The sequence below is a fragment of the Simochromis diagramma genome, unplaced genomic scaffold (genome assembly GCF_900408965.1).
Source record: "Simochromis diagramma unplaced genomic scaffold, fSimDia1.1 OVJJ01000603.1, whole genome shotgun sequence".
In the NCBI taxonomy this organism is placed as follows: Eukaryota; Metazoa; Chordata; class Actinopteri; order Cichliformes; family Cichlidae; genus Simochromis; species Simochromis diagramma.
The window spans coordinates 21847945-21866897 of record NW_024387414.1 but is presented as its reverse complement, the minus strand read 5'-3'; the positions used below and the strand labels follow the sequence as shown (position 1 = coordinate 21866897).

Below are 18953 nucleotides of genomic sequence, written 5' to 3'. Positions count from 1 at the left end.
ATTTTGGTTTTTGTGTTTTCATAGAGCTGCCCAGAGATATTGTAGTTTTGTGTTGTTGTTTTTTTCTTTTTGTTTCATTTTGGACTATTTCAGTTCATGTTTTTATTCTTTGAAAATAATGAGTGTAAGTTTAGTATTTTTCAGTGTTAGATTGTTCTTTCAATTATTATTTTAATTCATATATTTAATTATTCTGTGGAGGATGTCAGAGGCAGGATTTTGGAAAATCTGTGCGGTTCACTCACAGACTTGGAGACATGCAAAATGTCAAATATGTCCATCAAAGCTTCATCAGGCAGATTGCATCTTTATCAGCCTCATCGTTACTAAATTAACAAATGCTAAAGTCAAATAATATCTATAATATCATTTTTATTATAACGACATTTTCAAGATCACAAAATTTTTAGTTTTTACTTATTAGCTTTTATTTAACTAAAATGGTTTGTCACATCTAGTTTTTAACATTTACATTGAAATATACTGAAATAATATCCTTTCATATTTGAATAGCTCCTGCTAAGTACAGAATAATATCTGCATAATGGCACACAAAAATTATCACAAAGGTTTTTAAAAAATATAAAAAATGGCAGTTTTTAAATTTCCATTAAAAAAATTTAACAGGAAAGTGTTTAAGGTAACAAGCTTGTCTGTTTTCTTTAAGGCAGAGCAGTTGCGCAAACAACCCAAAAGGCCTGTTCAGAGTCCTGGTTACGCCGCTCGTCTTCACTCCAAAGATGTGTTTCTATTGATAGCAGGATGACGTGTTTGGTGTCCAATCTTTGTAGCGTTTCACAATCTAAATGTCTGAATTGTCTAGTGGTGGATTTCGTGCTTAAACTCATATTATGGAAGAGTCCACTGAGTCAACTTTAATATTTCTGTGTAAATCAGATTTTTTACCTTAATTACCAGCCCTCCTTTAACTCATGCCCAGAGGACTTCTGTCTGCTAACAGATTACATAACACTGCCTCACCTATTTATGGATTTCATTGCAGCTGATAAGGTGAGCTGCACAGTCACAAGGCAAAAGAAGCCTGTTTGTCTTATGAGTCACCAGACTAAAGCAATACAGATGTTTCTCCCACATGTTACTCCCGCTGTTCAGATAACAGTAAACAACTGAAGTAACAAAAGAAGAATTTCCCAACTATAGCATCAATGACGTTTGTGTTAATTTATCCCATCTAAGAAGCGCAAGGCATTTCTAAATGTGCCTCACACTGCAGGCATCAAAGTGCAGTTTTGTGTTTTATGGGTTCAAAGAAATATTAACATTTCAGATCGTACAAACTTTAAATCAGTTCATTGTGTAACCCAGCATAATCTTATGTTTTTGTGTAAGAACAAATCATTTTCCTTTGATGTCACAAACACTGCTTGGTGTATAAGAGATAAAATATTCTTTATTTAAAAAAATGAATCTTTTAAAATGTGTTTAACAGGGAAAGTGTACATTAATAAGCACTGCTGTAAATGCAGTTGACTTAGCCATATGCCAATTTAAATCCATAGTCTCAGAACTGATCTTAAAAACAAAACAATATATATAATATCAATATTATATAAAAATAAATAAGTAAAAGCATAAAAAATACATTAAAAAAAACTACCAGAAAACCTGTACAACAGGGAAACAACATAGCAATAGCAGAATAAAGCCAATGCTGGCAAAACTAATTATCAATCTTTTTAACTGAGGTTTGAAAGTATTACATATATTCTGTTCTACTGTTGCACAGCAAGTTCAGGCTGAAAAAATAAGCCCGCTTCCAATGCAGTCCTGTCTAACTTGTAATAATAATACACTAAGTGGTTGAGGAGCCATATTGTGTAAAATTGTATAAATAGCACAAATATTGATGTGTTTTAACAAGATTTTCAAAGTGGAGTAAAGTGTACCTCTGTAAAATTAAACAGTCAATTCCTGGAAATTAGCTGTGAGTTAAGCGTTTCGATGAAATTACAGAGGTTTAAATTTGAAAATTAATGTGAGCTTTCCACCAGGGTAGCTGTCTTCATGTCAAGTCCAGCTGTGAGTCACATGGAGACATCAAAAGCATCGACTGTTACTGACAGCTCCCTGGACTCCCGCTGTCTGGGGATTACCCTGAAATTAGTCACCCAGTCTCCAAGTAGCAGGTGTGTCATAAAAGTCGATCCCCGGGGCTGTGTGACCCTAAGATCCGCCCCCTGCCTGCCTGCTTGCTTCAGCGTCGTGCGGCTGTGCGCTCTCACTGCGTAAAAGTCTTCGGACCGTCTGTTACCACGAGCTGTCGACTTCAAATGGATTATGAAACTAAGGTTTTCCCTCACACTGGCGGCTATGGGCGCTATAACCGAATCGTGGTCGTGTTCAGCTGGTTCCCCAGTTTCGCCGTCACGCTGAATCTGTTCAGCGACGTGTTTTACACACTCATCCCGGACTCGTACCACTGCAAGCCAGACCCGACGCTGCTGCCCTCCGCGTTCCTCCTAAGCAACTTCTCCACACAAGGGTACCTCAACCTCACCATCCCCTGGGTGAACGGCTCCGGTCGGAGCCACTGTGAACTTTATAAGTACCCCCCCAACTCCTCGGACCTCTCCGAGAACGCGCCCAGAGAGAGGGTGCCCTGCACCACAGGGTGGGAGTACTCTCATGTAGCGGGCCTCCAGAGCAACTTTGTCACTGAGGTAAGACGCACGTTTAGCCCTGGTGTTAATATACAGATCTGTGGGGGAGTTAGGAGGCAGAGATACAACAGGTTGTGGGTTTGGGTTACATTTTCTTACCCGGTGAAGCCGTTTCCTTTCACGTGCTCATTTCTGGCCTTGTTTCGATGAGCTGCTCTGTCTGCTTAAAGGCACGCTGTGTCATGAACACGCCTGTTGGGCAGCTTTCAGTCAATATTGACTCAAGTTGAGCAGTTAACACTTTCTTGTTGGCTTGAATCTTACTGACTGTCGTTTATCTGCCGTGGCTTCTCGGGAACGAAGATGAGAGGCCAGCCAGCCAGGGAACAAATACCTGCTTCATAGTTCATATAAGAAGTGTATAATGATAATTTGCCTCCAAGAAAGCAGGTTGGCACTCAAATATGCAGTCCTACATGCACTTTTGCTTTTAAGCAGGGTTTAACTGTCTTTTAACCCAGCGCGTGAACTCTGACTTTGACCTCCTAACACCCGAACTCTTTCATGGCATGCATTTTTAGTTTCTCTTTGCTAATTGGGCTGATTGGGACCTGATTAATGTAAAAACAAAGAATTACCAGATTTTTTTTTTTGTTTGTTTTTTGTTTTAACCCGATTTTTGTTTCTGAGAAAAATGAGATCTACATGAGGACATTGGTTTTAAATTTCCATTGAATCAGTGGCAGTATAATGTCCTCATAAGTGGATATCAGGCCCTTGTAGAGCAAAATTTAGTAATTTGGTCTAGACAACCCAAAATGTGATGTCCACACATGTGGACGCCAGGTCCTAGGAGGTTAAGCTTTTCTCCTGCTTTTGGAGTCATCCCAAAAGATAAAAAATAAAAATCCCATCATGACCTCACAAACCCCTAAACCATGAACAAGGGGCCTTCTACATGGGAAAACCCAGGGTCCTTGCAAGCCTGAAATAAACATCTGCATTAGTTTCCTACCTTTTCTGGAATTTCTGGGTAATTTCTGACATAAATATTTTTCAACAGTTGGATGATTGAACTTTGATTATAGATGGCACTGTCGCCCCCTTAGAAATGCTGCAAAACAGTTTTAGTCCACCCCACAGTGGGACTGGCCTTCTCGGCACAGAAGGTTATCTGTCAAGGTGTTTTGTTTTTTTCCAAGGAGAATTCGTAAGCCTCTGTTAAAGGCGTTGAGCTTAATGTCAAATGTGATCCTAAATCTATCAGAACGACCCACGCATGAGAAACTGGGACTGTTGTGGAGGACTATAAGCTGAACTCACTTCTGCTCATTATTAATTTGACCTCTTTATAAACCTGTTGCTGTGGATCTCCACAGCAGTCCCAGTTTCTTCCTTTATCACCATTGAGTCCTAGCACAATTTAACAGCATGAAACGTGCACTACTTAATTTCAGAAACAGCTGGAGAGAGCACAGCAGCAGCAGGCGGTGCTTTTTACAAATCATGTAATACAAGCTGAGCTCATATGGCTCATAGAGCTCAGCAACACTAATGTGAAGCAGCTTGAAGCTTTGTATGTTGGACGAGTGGTTCTTAACCAGGGTGCCACGAGGTAAGCAGGACACTTTGAGGAAGCTACGTTGTTTCAAGCTGATGACGTGGCATCTTAAAATCCCACAGTGACGCTGCTTTAAATAAAATAATTAAACGTAAGCTTGCAGGTAGGTGGATGACAATGGACGCATTCATTTAGCTTTTGCTACTTCTGCTGAAGCACTGTGAGGCAGGCTGCCAACAACCATGTTTTGGCACGACTCTCAAATGTTTTCATCTGTTGTAAATCATCCAGACTTGTCTGCTGTATGTCCTGCTGTATAACTTCACCAAAGGAGCACCAACAAACCTCGTGTTACATAATGATATGATGATAATATATAGGCACAATTTCATTTAAACAAATGCAAAACAACTTAAATGAACACCTGGACCACAGTAATGCGTCCTAAATCAACGAAAAATCATTCAGGTGCACAGAGACTCATTAACATTGAACAAATGACGTACCAATCAAATACATAATTTCAAAATAGAATTGCATAAACTGATTAATTTACAGATGAGTGCAGGTGCACAAACTTCTGCTTTCCTTTTAGCTGTGTGCGTTAGTCTTTCCAGACCAGCACCAAGTCCCTTTATCCACTGCTTCATAGAATGAGCAAACATACCCTTCCAGTATGGTGCAATTCACCTAGCTCTCCTAGCTCGGAGAGATGCCAAAGCCCTATAATTTGTTTGTTTCTGTGTTAGCGTGAAGCCCACTGGGTAAATTCCCAGCACACATGGTTTGTATTTTAGAAGGACACCTCTGACAGAATGTATTACTGTACGATCTTGGTGATCTGGCTTGACCTCTGAGGTGCCTTATCAACAGGCAGGTTGAAAACTGTGTGAGGCTCACGTCAGTCCTGTGTGAGCAAGAGGATGTGATGAGGAAGTAAAGGGGGAGAGGATAATGAAGGTTACCCCGAGGGTGATGGGAAGACACAGCATTTTAGAAAAGTGTTACAAAACTAGGATTGCATTTTTTTTTTTTTTTTTTTTTTTTTTTCTTTTGTCCTGGGAACTATAAATACTTTAATAAAAAATAAGAAAACAACACACTCTAGAGCTTAGTACTCCAAGGAAAAACTCATTTTAATTGCAGATTTCCATTTGTTAAGACATCTGGGTTGACATGGGAGATTTCAAACTGCGCAGATGTATGGACACGTCATAGATGTTTTTAGCTAACTGTGGTTCATGGACAGTTCACTATTAGCATCCTAATGAACAGATTGTTGTTTACAGCTCAATCATTTGTTAAAAAAACTCATATGCGTGACAGATATGGATCTGGGAAGGAAAAGGGGCCCACAGAGTTCTGTGCTACACCCCTACACAATCACACTACATCTGTTTTGTGCTGTAATATCTTAAAACAAATATCAAAATGTGGACAGTTGTGGCTGTTAGCAGCTGATGGGGGGTATACGAGCAGGACACAGTCATTATGGGTAATTGCCCCTGAGCTTGTGCTCAGATTATCATCTGTGTATCGTGCCTTATCATGAGACAAACTACCAGTGATGAGGCCTCTATGACAAACTGTGGCAGTGGGAAATTAGAAGCCCCCCCCCCCCCCCCCCCCCAGTTCCTTCCTGAGACCCTGAACACAACGGCTTCCTCCACTCATGTCGTCATTCGCTAAGACAAAGGACCACTCCAGTAACGGAAAAACTGAGCAGAGTACAACACGGGCGCTGGGTGGAATAACAGTCACTAACCATAGCTGTCCAGCAGTCTCCTCTATAAACCAACTTTATCAAGTTTAGAGACAAATGTTCACGTTTGTGGCCACTAATGTTTGAGGAGCTTACCCTGCAGGGTCCAGGCTTCCAAAGGGCCCTTAATTTGTATGCAACTTTTTTTGCAGTCGCACTGATTATTTAGTGCATATTTCGAAATGAGTTTGTTTGTTCAAATGACCATGCAGCAAATATGGCACCAGATGATATTCCTATATAAAATAATGCACAGGGAGCAGTTTAGTTTTTACCTTCTGTAGGCAGCTGGAAGTCGGTGAGGAGACCCGACTGATCAAAAGGTTCAAGCAGTTCATGTTTGCTCCAGTAACCTGGATTAAATAAATCAGATCACATGTCTAATTCACATCATTGTTCCTTCTTTGTCTTCTCATGTGCCGTCAGTCGTCATTGCTTGAAATAAGTGACAGTAAGTTCAATTTGGAAAAGAAGTCTGTGTAGGAAATCCTAACAACAAGACCCAGTGGGAAGAAAAACATTAGCAAAGAGAGACAATTGTGTCCCGTATACCCTCAAAATGTAATTTTATTTTGACTGAAAAACTCCAGGAGAGGGTTGAAACCTTGATAGAAATTATCTGTGTTGTGGATTCCTCCTTTGGGGAAAAAAAAAAAAAAAATGCTTGTGCTACTGCGATTACCTTAGTTTCAGCACATATATTGACATAATGGCTTTACTTTTAATAGAAGAGTCCTCTTTTTAACTTAACAAGATAAAGCTCACCTAAAATTGCTAAAAAGTAAATCGTAAGATCAAGTAAAGCCTAAGCAAATTTTATAAACCAGCATTTGGTACACTGTTTTCACTACTACCATTTCACACAGTCATGTGAAAAAGAACAGAAGAGGAAAAACTATGTATACCTCATAATTCAGTAGCTTGAGGAACCACCTTTAACTCAAAGTAATACAAAAAAGGCATTACTTCATCAGCCTCTCGTATCACTGTGGGGGAATTTTGGCCCACTCTTCCTTACAGAGTTACTTTGGCTCATTGAGGTTTGTAGGTGTTCAGTTATGCACAGCTCTCTTACAGTTGACGTCTGTACTCTGACTGGATCTTGATTGTTTTCATTTTTTTTGTCTTAGTCATTCAGTTGTCCTGTTGCGTGACCCAGTTTCCTTCAAGCTTTAGCTTTTGCACTAATGGCCTCACATTTGACTCTAGAATACTTTGGTGTACAGAGGAATTCATGGTCGACTGCCGTGTGCCCGTCCTGTGCAGTACCTGTGCAGCGCTGATTGTTTTAGACGAAAGAGACTTTCTTCTGGTAACACTTCCAAACAAACCACGCTTGTTCAGTCTTTTTCTAACTGTACTGTCATGAAATTTAACATTAACATGTTAACTGAGGCCTGTAGAGTCTCAGATGAAGCTGACAGTTTAACAAAAATGAACAGCTGTTAATGTCCCATCACCTTCAGCTGAATGACCCTCCTGGCCCCTGTTTTAAATGTGATTCACTCCACATGATGCTGGTCAAGCGATCCAGTCACACCCGAGCGCATCTTTGTACCACTTCTAAACTGAATTATTTTCAAAATAACAACAAACGCACTGATCAGAAGAACCGATATTTGTTGGCTTGTTGATTTAAGTGAAAAAATACTCAAGATGATCAGATTTCTTAACTACTTGTTAAGTGTGGGTGGGGGTCTGAAGCCTGTCCCAGGAGATGGGACAGAAGGCGTCGTATCTGTATTAGCTTTAAGTATTAGCCATTTGATGCCACTTACCAGTCTCTCAGCCGTATTTACAATTTTGATCCCCCTGGGAACCTCCTAGGCAAACCCTAAAATGTTCTCGGCACATTGGAAAGTGACCTCATGTAGTCAGTCGTTTTCATTTAGCTCCTTTCTGAGCTCTTCTCACTTTCTTCACTGTTTCCTTTGATGCTTTGACTTTAGACTGTGCAGCTGGATCCATCTGTAAAATACAGTAAAGATGACTGGTGTCTGTAGGAAAGTAGAGGAGATGAGGCCGGAGGGAAAGTAGATGAGAATCTTTCTTACAGGCAGGGACTGGTACTAACCAGGCGTAAAGCTGCTGGCACTTTATTCTAATGTAATAACACTGTCAGCAGGCATCTTAACTCGATTACAAACAACATGATCTACATTCCTGATTCCCCCACAGACGGCTCTCTGTGCGTTTGACTCAACTGCTATTCTCAGCATGTTACATAGTCAGGTTATGATGTATGCAGCATGTTGGGAGCAGCTCTAATTTGTGCCTTTTAAGTCTTTGATAGAATGTTTTATACATAAAGTATAATTGCATTGGTATGACTGAAACCTTTCGTGCTGAGGTTCTGCAGTGTAGGCGTTTAGCTTGATTTCTTACCTTTTTAGTTGGTCACTTGTTTTTCATCCAATTGCAATTTAAAATGAAGAAATTGACTTTTTTTTTTTTTTTTTTTTTTTTTTTTTTAAATCTCACCATTTTGGAGCTGGATGTGGAGTACCTCTGGAAAACTGGCTTGCAAATGCTCATCAGAACTGGAGCATAAACATGTTGGAAGGACTGCTGCTAGAATTAACTACACATTAAATATCATTACCAAACTTTTCAAAAGGCACCAACACTACAAACAGTAGATGGACCCGGTTAGCCAGAAAATGGCTCACTGTCAGGACCCATGAGCACCTTTTATAATCATGCATAGTACCACGTGGGGCCCCTTTAGCCTTGATCTGTCCTCGACAAGGTGGTGGAAACACTCCTTGAGATTTTAGTCCAAGGTGAAGTGATGGCTGCACATCCATGATGTGAATCTGCTGTTCCACCACATCCCGAAAACGCTCCATCAGATTGAGATCTGGTGACTGTGGAGGCCATTTGAGCACGGTGAACTCACTGTCATGTACAAGAAACCAATTTGAGACGATTTGACTTTTGTGGCATGGTGCATTATCGGATGGACGTAAACGACAGTACTCACTTAGGCTGTGCCGTTTAAACCATGATCAGTTGATTATAAGAGCTCAAATGTGCCCCACACCATTTCATCACCATCACCAGTCTGAACTCGTAGGGGCTGGACGGATCCTTGCTTTCATGCTTTAAAAAAACCCTACCATCATATTGCAACAGAAATCAAGACTCATCACAGCCTCAGAACATTTTTATCTTTTATTTTTTATTTTACCATTTTCTGTAAACCATAGACATGATTGTGGGAACAATCCCAGTAGATCAGTCGTTTCTAAAACACTCAGACCAGCCTGTCTGGCAGGAATGACCATGGGATGCTCAGAGTTGCTTAAATTACCTTTCTCATTCTGATGCTCAGTCTGAACTTGACTATGCAATGGATTGCTGCCATGTGATTGGCTGATTTAGATATTTGTGCTAACAAGCAGTTAAACTTGTGTACCTAAAAGTGTTTGTGTATACCTACAGTGTTGTTCAAGAACTCTGACATTAGAGCACTGAAATATTGAATTATTGTCTCACATTTCCTTTTAAACTATCCTGTATATATTGTACTTACTATTGTTTGAGTACTTGCGATTGTTTTATTGTACTTTTTATATTTTATATTTATTATAAATGGCACTCCAATTTCGTTGTACTCTGTACAATGACAATAAAGGCTATTCTATTCTATTAAACTCATGACATTCATCAGTGTTTATGCTGCTTTTTCCTCCCCTGCAGTGGAACCTGGTCTGCAGTGACTACTGGAAAATCCCTGTGCAGCATATCTGTTTCATGACTGGATGGATTCTGGGATACATATTTCTAGGCACCCTGTGTGACTGGTGAGTAATAACCTCATTTGATATGTAACTCTAAATAAGATATGAAGAACATAAACACCAGAATAAATGTATTTAAAACGGTTGCATTAGATCATCATTTTTGTGTGTGTGTTGACTGTTTAGGCTGTGAAGTTTCACTCATACATGTTTTACGTTGGTGTCTTCAGGTTGGGTCGTCGGCGAGGTTTCCTCCTGTCCGTCAGTCTGTCCAGTCTGTTGGGTGTAGCTCTGTGTTTGTCCAGGAGTGTGGTGGTGTTTCTGCTGCTGCGTCTGTCTCAAGGCGCCTCACTCGCTGGGCTGTTTGTGTCCTCCTACATCGCCCGTAAGTAATCTGTATCCACATTTTAAAGCTGATGTCTGGCAGTCGAGCTTTCTTACTGATCGGCAACGGAAGTAGAAAAAGGTTTTATGGACTGGTCACATGTTCACATTTTACTTACACACATAATAAGAGGCCAGAGGGTAAATAACAAGTGGCACATGATCGCTACTGGGCATCTGTCATGGCATGCTGTGTGCTGTGTCATTGAGGGGAAAATCTCTCAGCCTGACATGCTCTCCGGGGTTTTGGTTTCAACTTTAAAGCGTGCTCATCAGCTTGCTGTCTCTCTCTTTTTTTTATTTTGTTTTCCTTCTTAAATCATTGAACAAGAGATCACGATGATACCTGATACTATATCTTTCTATTGAGAAAAATCTGATGTCATGTAAAAGTTAAATAATGTTAATGTATTTTCCCAGCTAATTATCTGTACGCTGTGCTGAACTAATCTTATCAGTGGAAAAGATAGAAGCCCTTGTCGTCCCCACAGAAGCAGGTCAATCTTGCCCATCCTATCTTTATTTGTGGAGAGTCCTGAAATCAGACTTGATACCTTCAGAGTAAAGTCTGAAATTCATGCATTAAAGAATATACTGCAGCATTGCATTAAACTAAATCTCCTCACCTTCAGTCTAAAGCAGTATCTTTGATAGATCACCGTTTGCAGTTCTTCATGTTTGATTCTCCAGACAAATTAGTTAAGATGCGTTCATGCTTCAAACTCTATGCTAAACTTGACAGCATTTTATTGTGAAAGTTGTTTGGGAGCATCTGCATCACTGCTCATTTCTAATATCCGTATTCATTAAACTGTGTAGTTTGCAAAGAGAGGCTGTAGATAAATATAACCACCAAGTGTATCTAATCAGTTCAGCTTCCATCATGAAGCCTCTGATAACATGAGGAATAATTAAATAACTTTCATGAAATCACATCATCCGTCAGACAAACTTCCACATTTGTCTGGCCATATAATTTTATTAGGAGACTAAAATATACAAGTCGTGCAGAGACATTGCGTATTGTGGTCATAATTCCCTTTTTTCCTCTTTTGGCTGCTCCATTCAGGTCGCCGACAGCAGATCTGCTGCTGCATGTCCTCCTTCACTACATTCATGAATCTCCTCTTGAGGTCTTCCTCTTTTCCTCCTGCCTACATATCTAGTTGATTCTTTTGTTGTTAAATGTTACTGTGTTCACCAGCTAGTTGTGGACTTTCTCCTGCTCACAGGCTGTGGCAGGAGACTGTCATTAATCAGAATGAGCGAAGTTGATTTGTTGACAGTGTAAGGGATAATGCACAGAGACATGTCGATATGTAATAAATACCCGAGCAGTGACCGTGGTCCACTTGGTCCAGTCACTACAGTTCTTTAACATGACTGAGTTCACTGAACTCAGATGGCCTCAGAGTACCTTTGGGATGTGGTGGATCTGCAGTATCTGTGATGCCATCATGTCAGCCTGGACCAAAGTCTCTGAGAAATATTTCCAGCATCTTGTTGAATCTGTCATGAAGCCTTAAAACAGTCCTGAAGGCAAAAGTGGGCGCAACCCTAGTACCAGTCACAGGCTTACCCAGTGACTGGTAGGTGTACAAATATGCTACCATTCAAGACTATTGGGGGGGGGAGCAGGACGTTTTTTCTATTATTAGAATTATAGCTTCAGTTGTTTGTAGCAGGCACACTGGAGATGGATATTATATTGGTAACTAAAGAAACCAGGCTGTGACTGACAGCAGGCAGGTGACTGGAGCTGAGCTAAGAGGTGTGAAGGTCGGTCATACTTCAGCTGTCCTCTCTCTGTGGGGCAAACGGCACAAGTGAGCCACCCCACTATGAAAAGTCCTCAGCTTTCAGTCTTCAGCAGGAGTTTCAGCAAAACTTCTCTGCTTGGTAGTGATTCGCAGTGAGCGAAGGTGGAGATTGTAGATGCATATGAGAAATGGGAGGAATGTGGGAGTACGCCTCCCACATTCCTCCCATTTCTCATATGCATCTACAATGTGGGAGGCGTACTCCCACATTCCTCCCATTTCTCATATGCATCTACAATGTGGGAGGCGTACTCCCACATTCCTTTTTTTTTGTTTGTTCTTTTCTTTTCTTTTCTTGGACTGTCTGATTATGTTGCTGTGTGGGGTTAGGCCGAGAGGGGAAAATATTATGTTGTTGTTTTGTTTTGTTTTTGTTTGGGGGGTTTTGTGGGGGGTGCTATAGGCAAGAGGATATAATAGCAGGACAGGACTGAAGGCAGGGCAACCAGGAAGTGAGCTCCTCACTACCCTAACGACCACGTCAACACTGAAAACCGTTCCACCTCATCCATCCTTCTTGCTGTGTTAAAAAAAAAAAAAAAAAATAAAAAAAATTATAAACTTAATATGTTGAAATTTTATTTTGACAATTCGAGAGCAGATTCTATGTTTTGATGCTGGTTTTCATGTTTTTGCACGAGGGTGGACTGCAGGTCTCCCCTATAGGGAGGTCAGGTCTTTGATGGCAGGAGTCACTTGAGATAAGCCACTTCCTTTTCTGCCTATGAGGGTTTAAAAGCAGTCTTAATGGTGGTGCAGAAGTTAAACCGATTGAACTCTGGATGAGTGGGTGACTGTATCAAAGATTTAGAAAGTGATAAGTGTAAATAAAAACTAAACAAAGGACAGATGTTGAGGAATTAACTTTAAATTAGAAAAACAAGACTGATTCTTATTGAAATCACCTAAAATGGGACTTTTGAATTTCCTGGCTGTTCCATTTGGTATTTCCTTTTCTCTTAAACCAAACAGGAGGTGAAGGTAGGCGGGGCTTTCACCCTTACATGCTACATGACCTGTGCTGACATGAAGTTTGAGGACGTGCTGCAGCGTGCTTTAGCCACGAGGTGGCTGCCATAGCAACGGGATGAATAGGTTTGCTTTCCTTCAGCTGTGCTCTGATGCTTTCTTTTTTTTTTTTTCTTCTTATCCCCTCAGGGCTGGAGCTGTGCGACCCTCCCCATCGTCTGATGGTTGCTATGGTCAGTGGTTTCTTCGGCGTGCTGGCAGAACTGCTGTTGCCAGGCATTGCGGTTCTGTCCCGTGATTGGCCCGTCCTCCAGGCGGTGGCCACTTTGCCTTTAGTCTTTCTGCTGTCCTATTGGTGGTGAGTCAGCTGGTAGCGTTTTTGGAGGTGCACAGGTAAACACGCTGTTTGTGTTTTCCCCAGCGGTTCTCTATGTGCCGTCCTCACGCCATAACATAATGCGATCTTCGTTCCTGCTCCTGCCTCAGGCCTCTTCAAGCAAGCCACACCCGAGTTCACAAGAATCTCCATGTTTGTTTAATTATTATCTGGGATATTTTAGTAGATAACACCCAGTCCTCACTCAAACTGTCTTTACATGAGACCCTATAACAATAAGTGTTATCACTCACTCAGATGCTCTGAAACATTGCCAGGTAACAGCTTAAAGGCCTCAGGAGAGGCTGTGTCATTTTATTTTGCATGGGGAATCTACAACACTAACATGGTGTGCTCTGGGCTAAAAATTGTTCATGCATTTGTGTCATCATGGTTAGATGGCTGAAATGCCATATTTACCAGCTTAGATTTGAAAAAAAAAACAACAAAAAAAACTGTCAGTACTCCAAGCAATACAAAATGCTGCAGACATTTTGTATTTTTATTCACCTTACTTTGACTTTCAGATTAAAACTTTAAAATTCTCGTGCTTGCATGCAGAGTACTAAATGGATAAGCTCCAAACTTTAGATCTTCCAGATGACGTGACAGATGTAAACACTGCTGTTCGCTGTCTTCTCTTACGAGCTCAGATCTATTAGTCATCTCTCGTACTGAAGGTTGAGGATGGAGCCTTTTGGTCTGTGGCAGCAAGACTGAAGCAGTTTACCAATCCAGCTCCATTTGGCCGTCTGTGGAGTCTTTTGTCTGGCACCATAAGCATACTTTATACATGTATTTACATTTATATGCACTTTGCTTTGGGAGCTGACACTTTTTTTATTTATTTATTTATTTTTAAGCTATACCAGAACATATTATAGCTATATGATAAATAAATACTTAAGACTTTCAGCTTATATTTGAGGCGCTGATCAAAAATATTGTATTTACTGTTGACAAATTAAAGTATTTTAGACACGACATCAAAATTGTTTAGATCTTGTTTCTGCTCTTCAATTATTTAATTTTTTTTCCTCCCAGAAGAGGGAGACTATTTCACTTCCACCATGTTGTTGTCACAGCAACAGCTTCCAACTACAAATACAATAATTGAATCATCTCAAGTCTTATTGAATTTCTGAGCACATGATGTAGACCGCACACGTCCTTGAAATCTGTCTAATTACACTCCAACCTCAGGTGGAGGGGGAACTGTATATAAACGTGTCTGTAATTCCCAGCTGTAAACAGTGTACTGTATTTTAAAGATGGATGGAGCTTTCAGGCTGGAAAGTGAAGCAAATGCAAAAAACTTTAAACATGCATTTTTCTCTAATGCCCAGCAGGGGGCAACTCCTACCTTATACACTGCTTAGAAGTCAATGGGGAAGAAAAATGACCCCAATGTCTATATTTTGTCTATAAAGCAGAGTATGCCTACCGTATGATTTCTCATTTTTACCCACTCATAAGATCAAGTTTAAAAAAAAAACACTTTAATACAGATTTTCACTTACTTGGCCATAACATGGTGACTAAAGCACTTATGATGTTGCTGTTTGAGATGTCAAATCCTTTTGACTTGCTATTGATATTTGTGATGGATAATAACAGTTTGTTTGTTTTTCTTCAGCTGTGCATCGGTATTTCCAGAGTCTCCTCGCTGGCTGCTGGCCACAGTTCAGATTCCTCAAGCGAAAAGGAGCCTTCAGGATTTCTCTAAAAGAAATTGTGTTTTTCTACAAGACGACCTCTACCCTGGCGAAATCCTGCTGTCAGGTAGGTACACACACACACACACACACACACACACACACACACACACACACACACACACACACACACACACCTCTAGGATTTCTCTGTAGGCGTGTACAGTTTTCTCCTGGTTGTTGGAGCACAGGTGCTAAACCTTAAACGTGATGCATTAAGAGAAGAAAAATCTGGACCTCACAAATTTCTAAACCCTGGTATTTCCTTGGTAGAAGCAACACGTATTTCCAAATCAATCTCAGTGGGGTTTAACTGTGTTGGGACATCAGTTTAAATGATTTCCCTGTTTGTGGTTACAGAGATTGATTCAGTGTACGGCGAGGACAGTCGGCCACGATACCACTCTGCTCTGGAGCTGCGTCGGACTCGCGTCATCTGGAAGAACTGCCTCATACTCGGCTTCACCTTGTGAGTTTCCTCTCTTCATGAAATCAGCAGTCCCGAGTCAGGGGCGCTACAGTGAAGTCCATAAATATTTGGACAATTTTGGTTCTGTGCATCACCAGAATTAATTTTAAATGAAACGACTCAGATGGAGTTGAAGTGCAGACTTTCAGCTTTAATTCAGTGGGTTGAACAAAAACGAACAAGAACTGCAGGCGAGTGTTTGATAACTGATACTGAGTTTTTCTTAACACTGAGGAGAAGTGAGAAAAAACCTTTTTGTGGTGTTTTTGTTCAGTAGTGGGTTTTTTCCTTGGATCGCTCCCATGGTGCCATGTTTTGCCCAGTCTTTCTTATTGTTGAATCATGAACTCTGAACTTCAAATGAGGACTCGAGTTCCTGTTTAAGTGATATCGAGACCCAACTGGCAGTAATCAGACCTGAGTGTGGTTGTTGAAATTGAACTAAGCTTTCTAAACCAAAACAAAGTATGAGTTAGTTCATGATTTAGCAAGGAGGGCATCTACTCTCCACACAGGAAAGGCATGTTTTGTTAGCTTTTTCCTCCTTGTTGGGTTGTCTTCGTCTAATATAAAAAATAAAATAAAAAAGTTGACCTGAAAATTTGAAATCCTGGAAATATGTCAAAGTAAAAAATGAGGAAGGGGGGAAATACTTTGTCATCAGCTGTACACATCAGTGGTTTGTTACTTTGTTACAGAAGAGGTCAAATTAAAGGGGAAACAATTCATTTGTTTTTGTTTGTGTTGCTATGGCATCAACCATGAGGGCAGGAAATGTACAACATGCTTTCAATATCTGCTGCGCTTAAACCACAAAACTGATTACCAAGTGCCACGACAGGTCCAGAGCTAGATGAACTGAGATATTCCCTAACGGGTAATTTTTAGGATTTGAGGTACCCGCTTTCAACCTGATTATTTTACTTTGCCATCCAGATTCATTGGAACAGGCATCCAGTACTGCTTCACCAAAAACCTGCACACTTTCTCCAATAAGTTCTACTTCAGCTACTTCCTCCGGGTGGTAACTGGAGCGCTCGCCTGCATCTTCCTGTGTTTGTCCATCAATCACTTTGGCAGACGTGGCATGCTTCTCCTCTCTGCCATCATCACTGGACTGTCTTCACTCCTGCTGCTGGCCCTTACACCATGTATGTAACATCCACACAGGCCCATAAGATCTACTGTAAATTCCCTTCAGAGTTTCCTTGAAAAAGTTTTGGATCACATCCCAGAAAGTTTTTCACTCTCTGGTTTTAATGACTCTTTTATTGACGTTTGTGTTTGACAGACCTACAGGGTGGCCTGGTGCTGGTGCTCTCCGTTGTGGGTTTGTTGTTCTCTCAGGCTCTCGCCATGCTCAGTGCATTCTTCGCCTGTGAGGTGATGCCAACTGTAGTTCGGTAAATGTCTCTTTGTTCTTGATTAAACTGAAAATGGGACGTATTGATCCCATTTGCTGCAAAGTCAAAAGGAAGTTTTAAAGTACAAAGGGAAAAAAAACGGGTTGAAACAAAGTACCGTGCGATCTTTTCACCTTGGTGATTTATTCTCCTTTTCCTGTGCTTCCTCTCTCTCGTCCAGAGGTGGCTGCCTTGGCCTGGTGCTGGCATTGGGTTGCGTTGGCAGGGCCGCCTCCTCCCTGATGGAGCTCCAGAACAATGGTGGCTATTTCCTCCATCATGTTGTCTTCGCTTCCTTCGCTGTCCTCTCAGTCCTCTGCATAATGCTCCTACCTGAAAGCAAACGGAAACCGCTCCCAGATTCCATGAAGGACGGCGAGAACCAGAGGCGACCACCCCTCTTCCTGTCGCAGCCCACCAGAGACAGCCTCCCTCTACTGCACACGCGTGCCCCTTTGTCGGAGTACAACCCGGATAACTACTCCCTCCTGGTGTCTGCCACCAGGAAGATGTTGACTAAAGATTCTTTGCCTTACAGGATTGGTGTTCCTGCTCATCCCCCTCTGCTGTCAAACAATGAAACACAGGAACCAGAAACTCTGAGAGATGTGTCTTAAATTTAACCCTTCTCCTCCTCTTTACACTCTAGCTTGAGGGGAGGAGCCGAAATGTTACCTCTGACAGGCTATGATAAATAAGCCTTCAGTGCAAGGGTCAGTGACTAGCTCTTCATAACTCATCTGGAGAGCTGGATGCACTTTAGAGCAATGGCTCCAACTTTGTCAGTTTTCATCAATATTTCCATCTGGTCTCTTTACATTTTGTTACTATGCAGTGGCGTCTTCACGCATGGATCCGGTCCACCGCTGTGGGACGATGGCCTCCTTTTGCTGTGTTTTGTCAGCCTTTTCTGAGATGTAGGAATATGTTGGTACATTCCCAGTGCAGCTGGGGTCACACTGCTCATGTCTGTGGTAGGCATTCAAAGCAAACTGGCACACTCCAGTGTTACCAGAGGAGCTCTGTCATGTAAAGCTCTTTGATTGCGTTTCTCAGTAACACAGTTCTTCATTAAGTCTGTCTGCCTGACTCGCCAGCAGATAGCAGCGCTGAGTGGGCTACAGATCACCAGAGCACGCAAGACTATACTCGTGAAGCACAGCAGGGGGCGCTGATGATGCACTAAAAAATGATCAATTATAGTTTTGTTTTTTTTGTTTTTGTTTTAAGGCTTTTTGTTTCCTGTGCAACTAACGAGCTTCATTTGTCCTTTTTCTGATGTTAGGATGTGATCAGTGTGGATAAACACAACCATTTCTTTACCATTACGTTTTTCTGTCTTCATGCTCCTTCTATAAACCACATCTATTACCAATTATTACATTAAAAACTGTCTTGTTGTTTTCTACTTAAAAACTGGAAGTGGCTAAATTTCAAGATGCTCTAACCACAGCAGCTGCTGAGCGAAAAGTGCGTCTGTGTCTGGAATGCTTCAGCTAAAACGCAACAATGTTGTGGAACCAGTAGACATATTTACATTTTTCTTTTTAAAAAAAAAAAAAAAAAAAAGGTTTGTTCAATGTTCTTTTATGTTTACTAGTGCGGATGTTTTACGTGTTTAAAGCCTTTAGTTTTAACTGTGAGATGAGATCATGTCTTCAGCCGTCAGTGTCGTTGTGTGATAGTTTACTGTTTGTGAATACATAACTTTACCTTCAGTGAGCAAACAAAGGTGCTTGTGTTGGAACTACAGTTGGTGATGTAAGCTTTTAAAACCTAATGTTTTATTGTTTCTTTGTAAAGTAAAATGTGCAAAAGCTGAGTGTTAACTTTTTAAGGAAAATAATCTAAATCTTTTTTTTACTTCTCTGTAAAGCAAACTCAAATCGACAAAACTTGTTTTAAAAATGTTCAGTGATGGTGTTTCTCTCTTTGAACACTAGATGGCCCTGTTCACCTTACAAAACAAAGAAATGTACTGCTTGGAGTGAAAATGTTCAGGTGTGCGTACTCAGATTATAGTTGTGTGACTTCATTCAACTGACTTCAACTAGGAAAAAAAACCCTGTTTACAGTCCTGCCCATAAAAAGGCACCTTTACTACTGTTTTTGTTTTAAATGAGATAAAAT

General features: G+C 40.9%; 1 protein-coding gene and 1 long non-coding RNA gene across 2 annotated transcripts; one reads left to right on the top strand and one right to left on the bottom strand.

Moving 5' to 3' along the window:
• The first annotated feature begins 2166 nt into the window (after nt 1-2166).
• slc22a31 (solute carrier family 22 member 31) lies at nt 2167-18913 on the top strand. The gene is made up of 9 exons (XM_040010649.1): nt 2167-2681; nt 9647-9750; nt 9918-10072; nt 13050-13218; nt 14873-15018; nt 15312-15420; nt 16357-16571; nt 16712-16823; nt 17005-18913. Exons 1-9 carry the CDS (start codon nt 2292-2294, stop codon nt 17438-17440), a joined length of 1836 nt encoding a protein of 611 aa, XP_039866583.1. The 5' UTR covers nt 2167-2291; the 3' UTR covers nt 17441-18913.
• On the bottom strand, nt 15551-17072 carry LOC120720847. Its single transcript, XR_005693071.1, has 2 exons — nt 16958-17072; nt 15551-16879 (listed from the first exon to the last, which is right to left on the bottom strand). It is a non-coding gene; the product is annotated as an uncharacterized LOC120720847 (long non-coding RNA).
• Nucleotides 18914-18953: the final 40 nt, after the last annotated feature.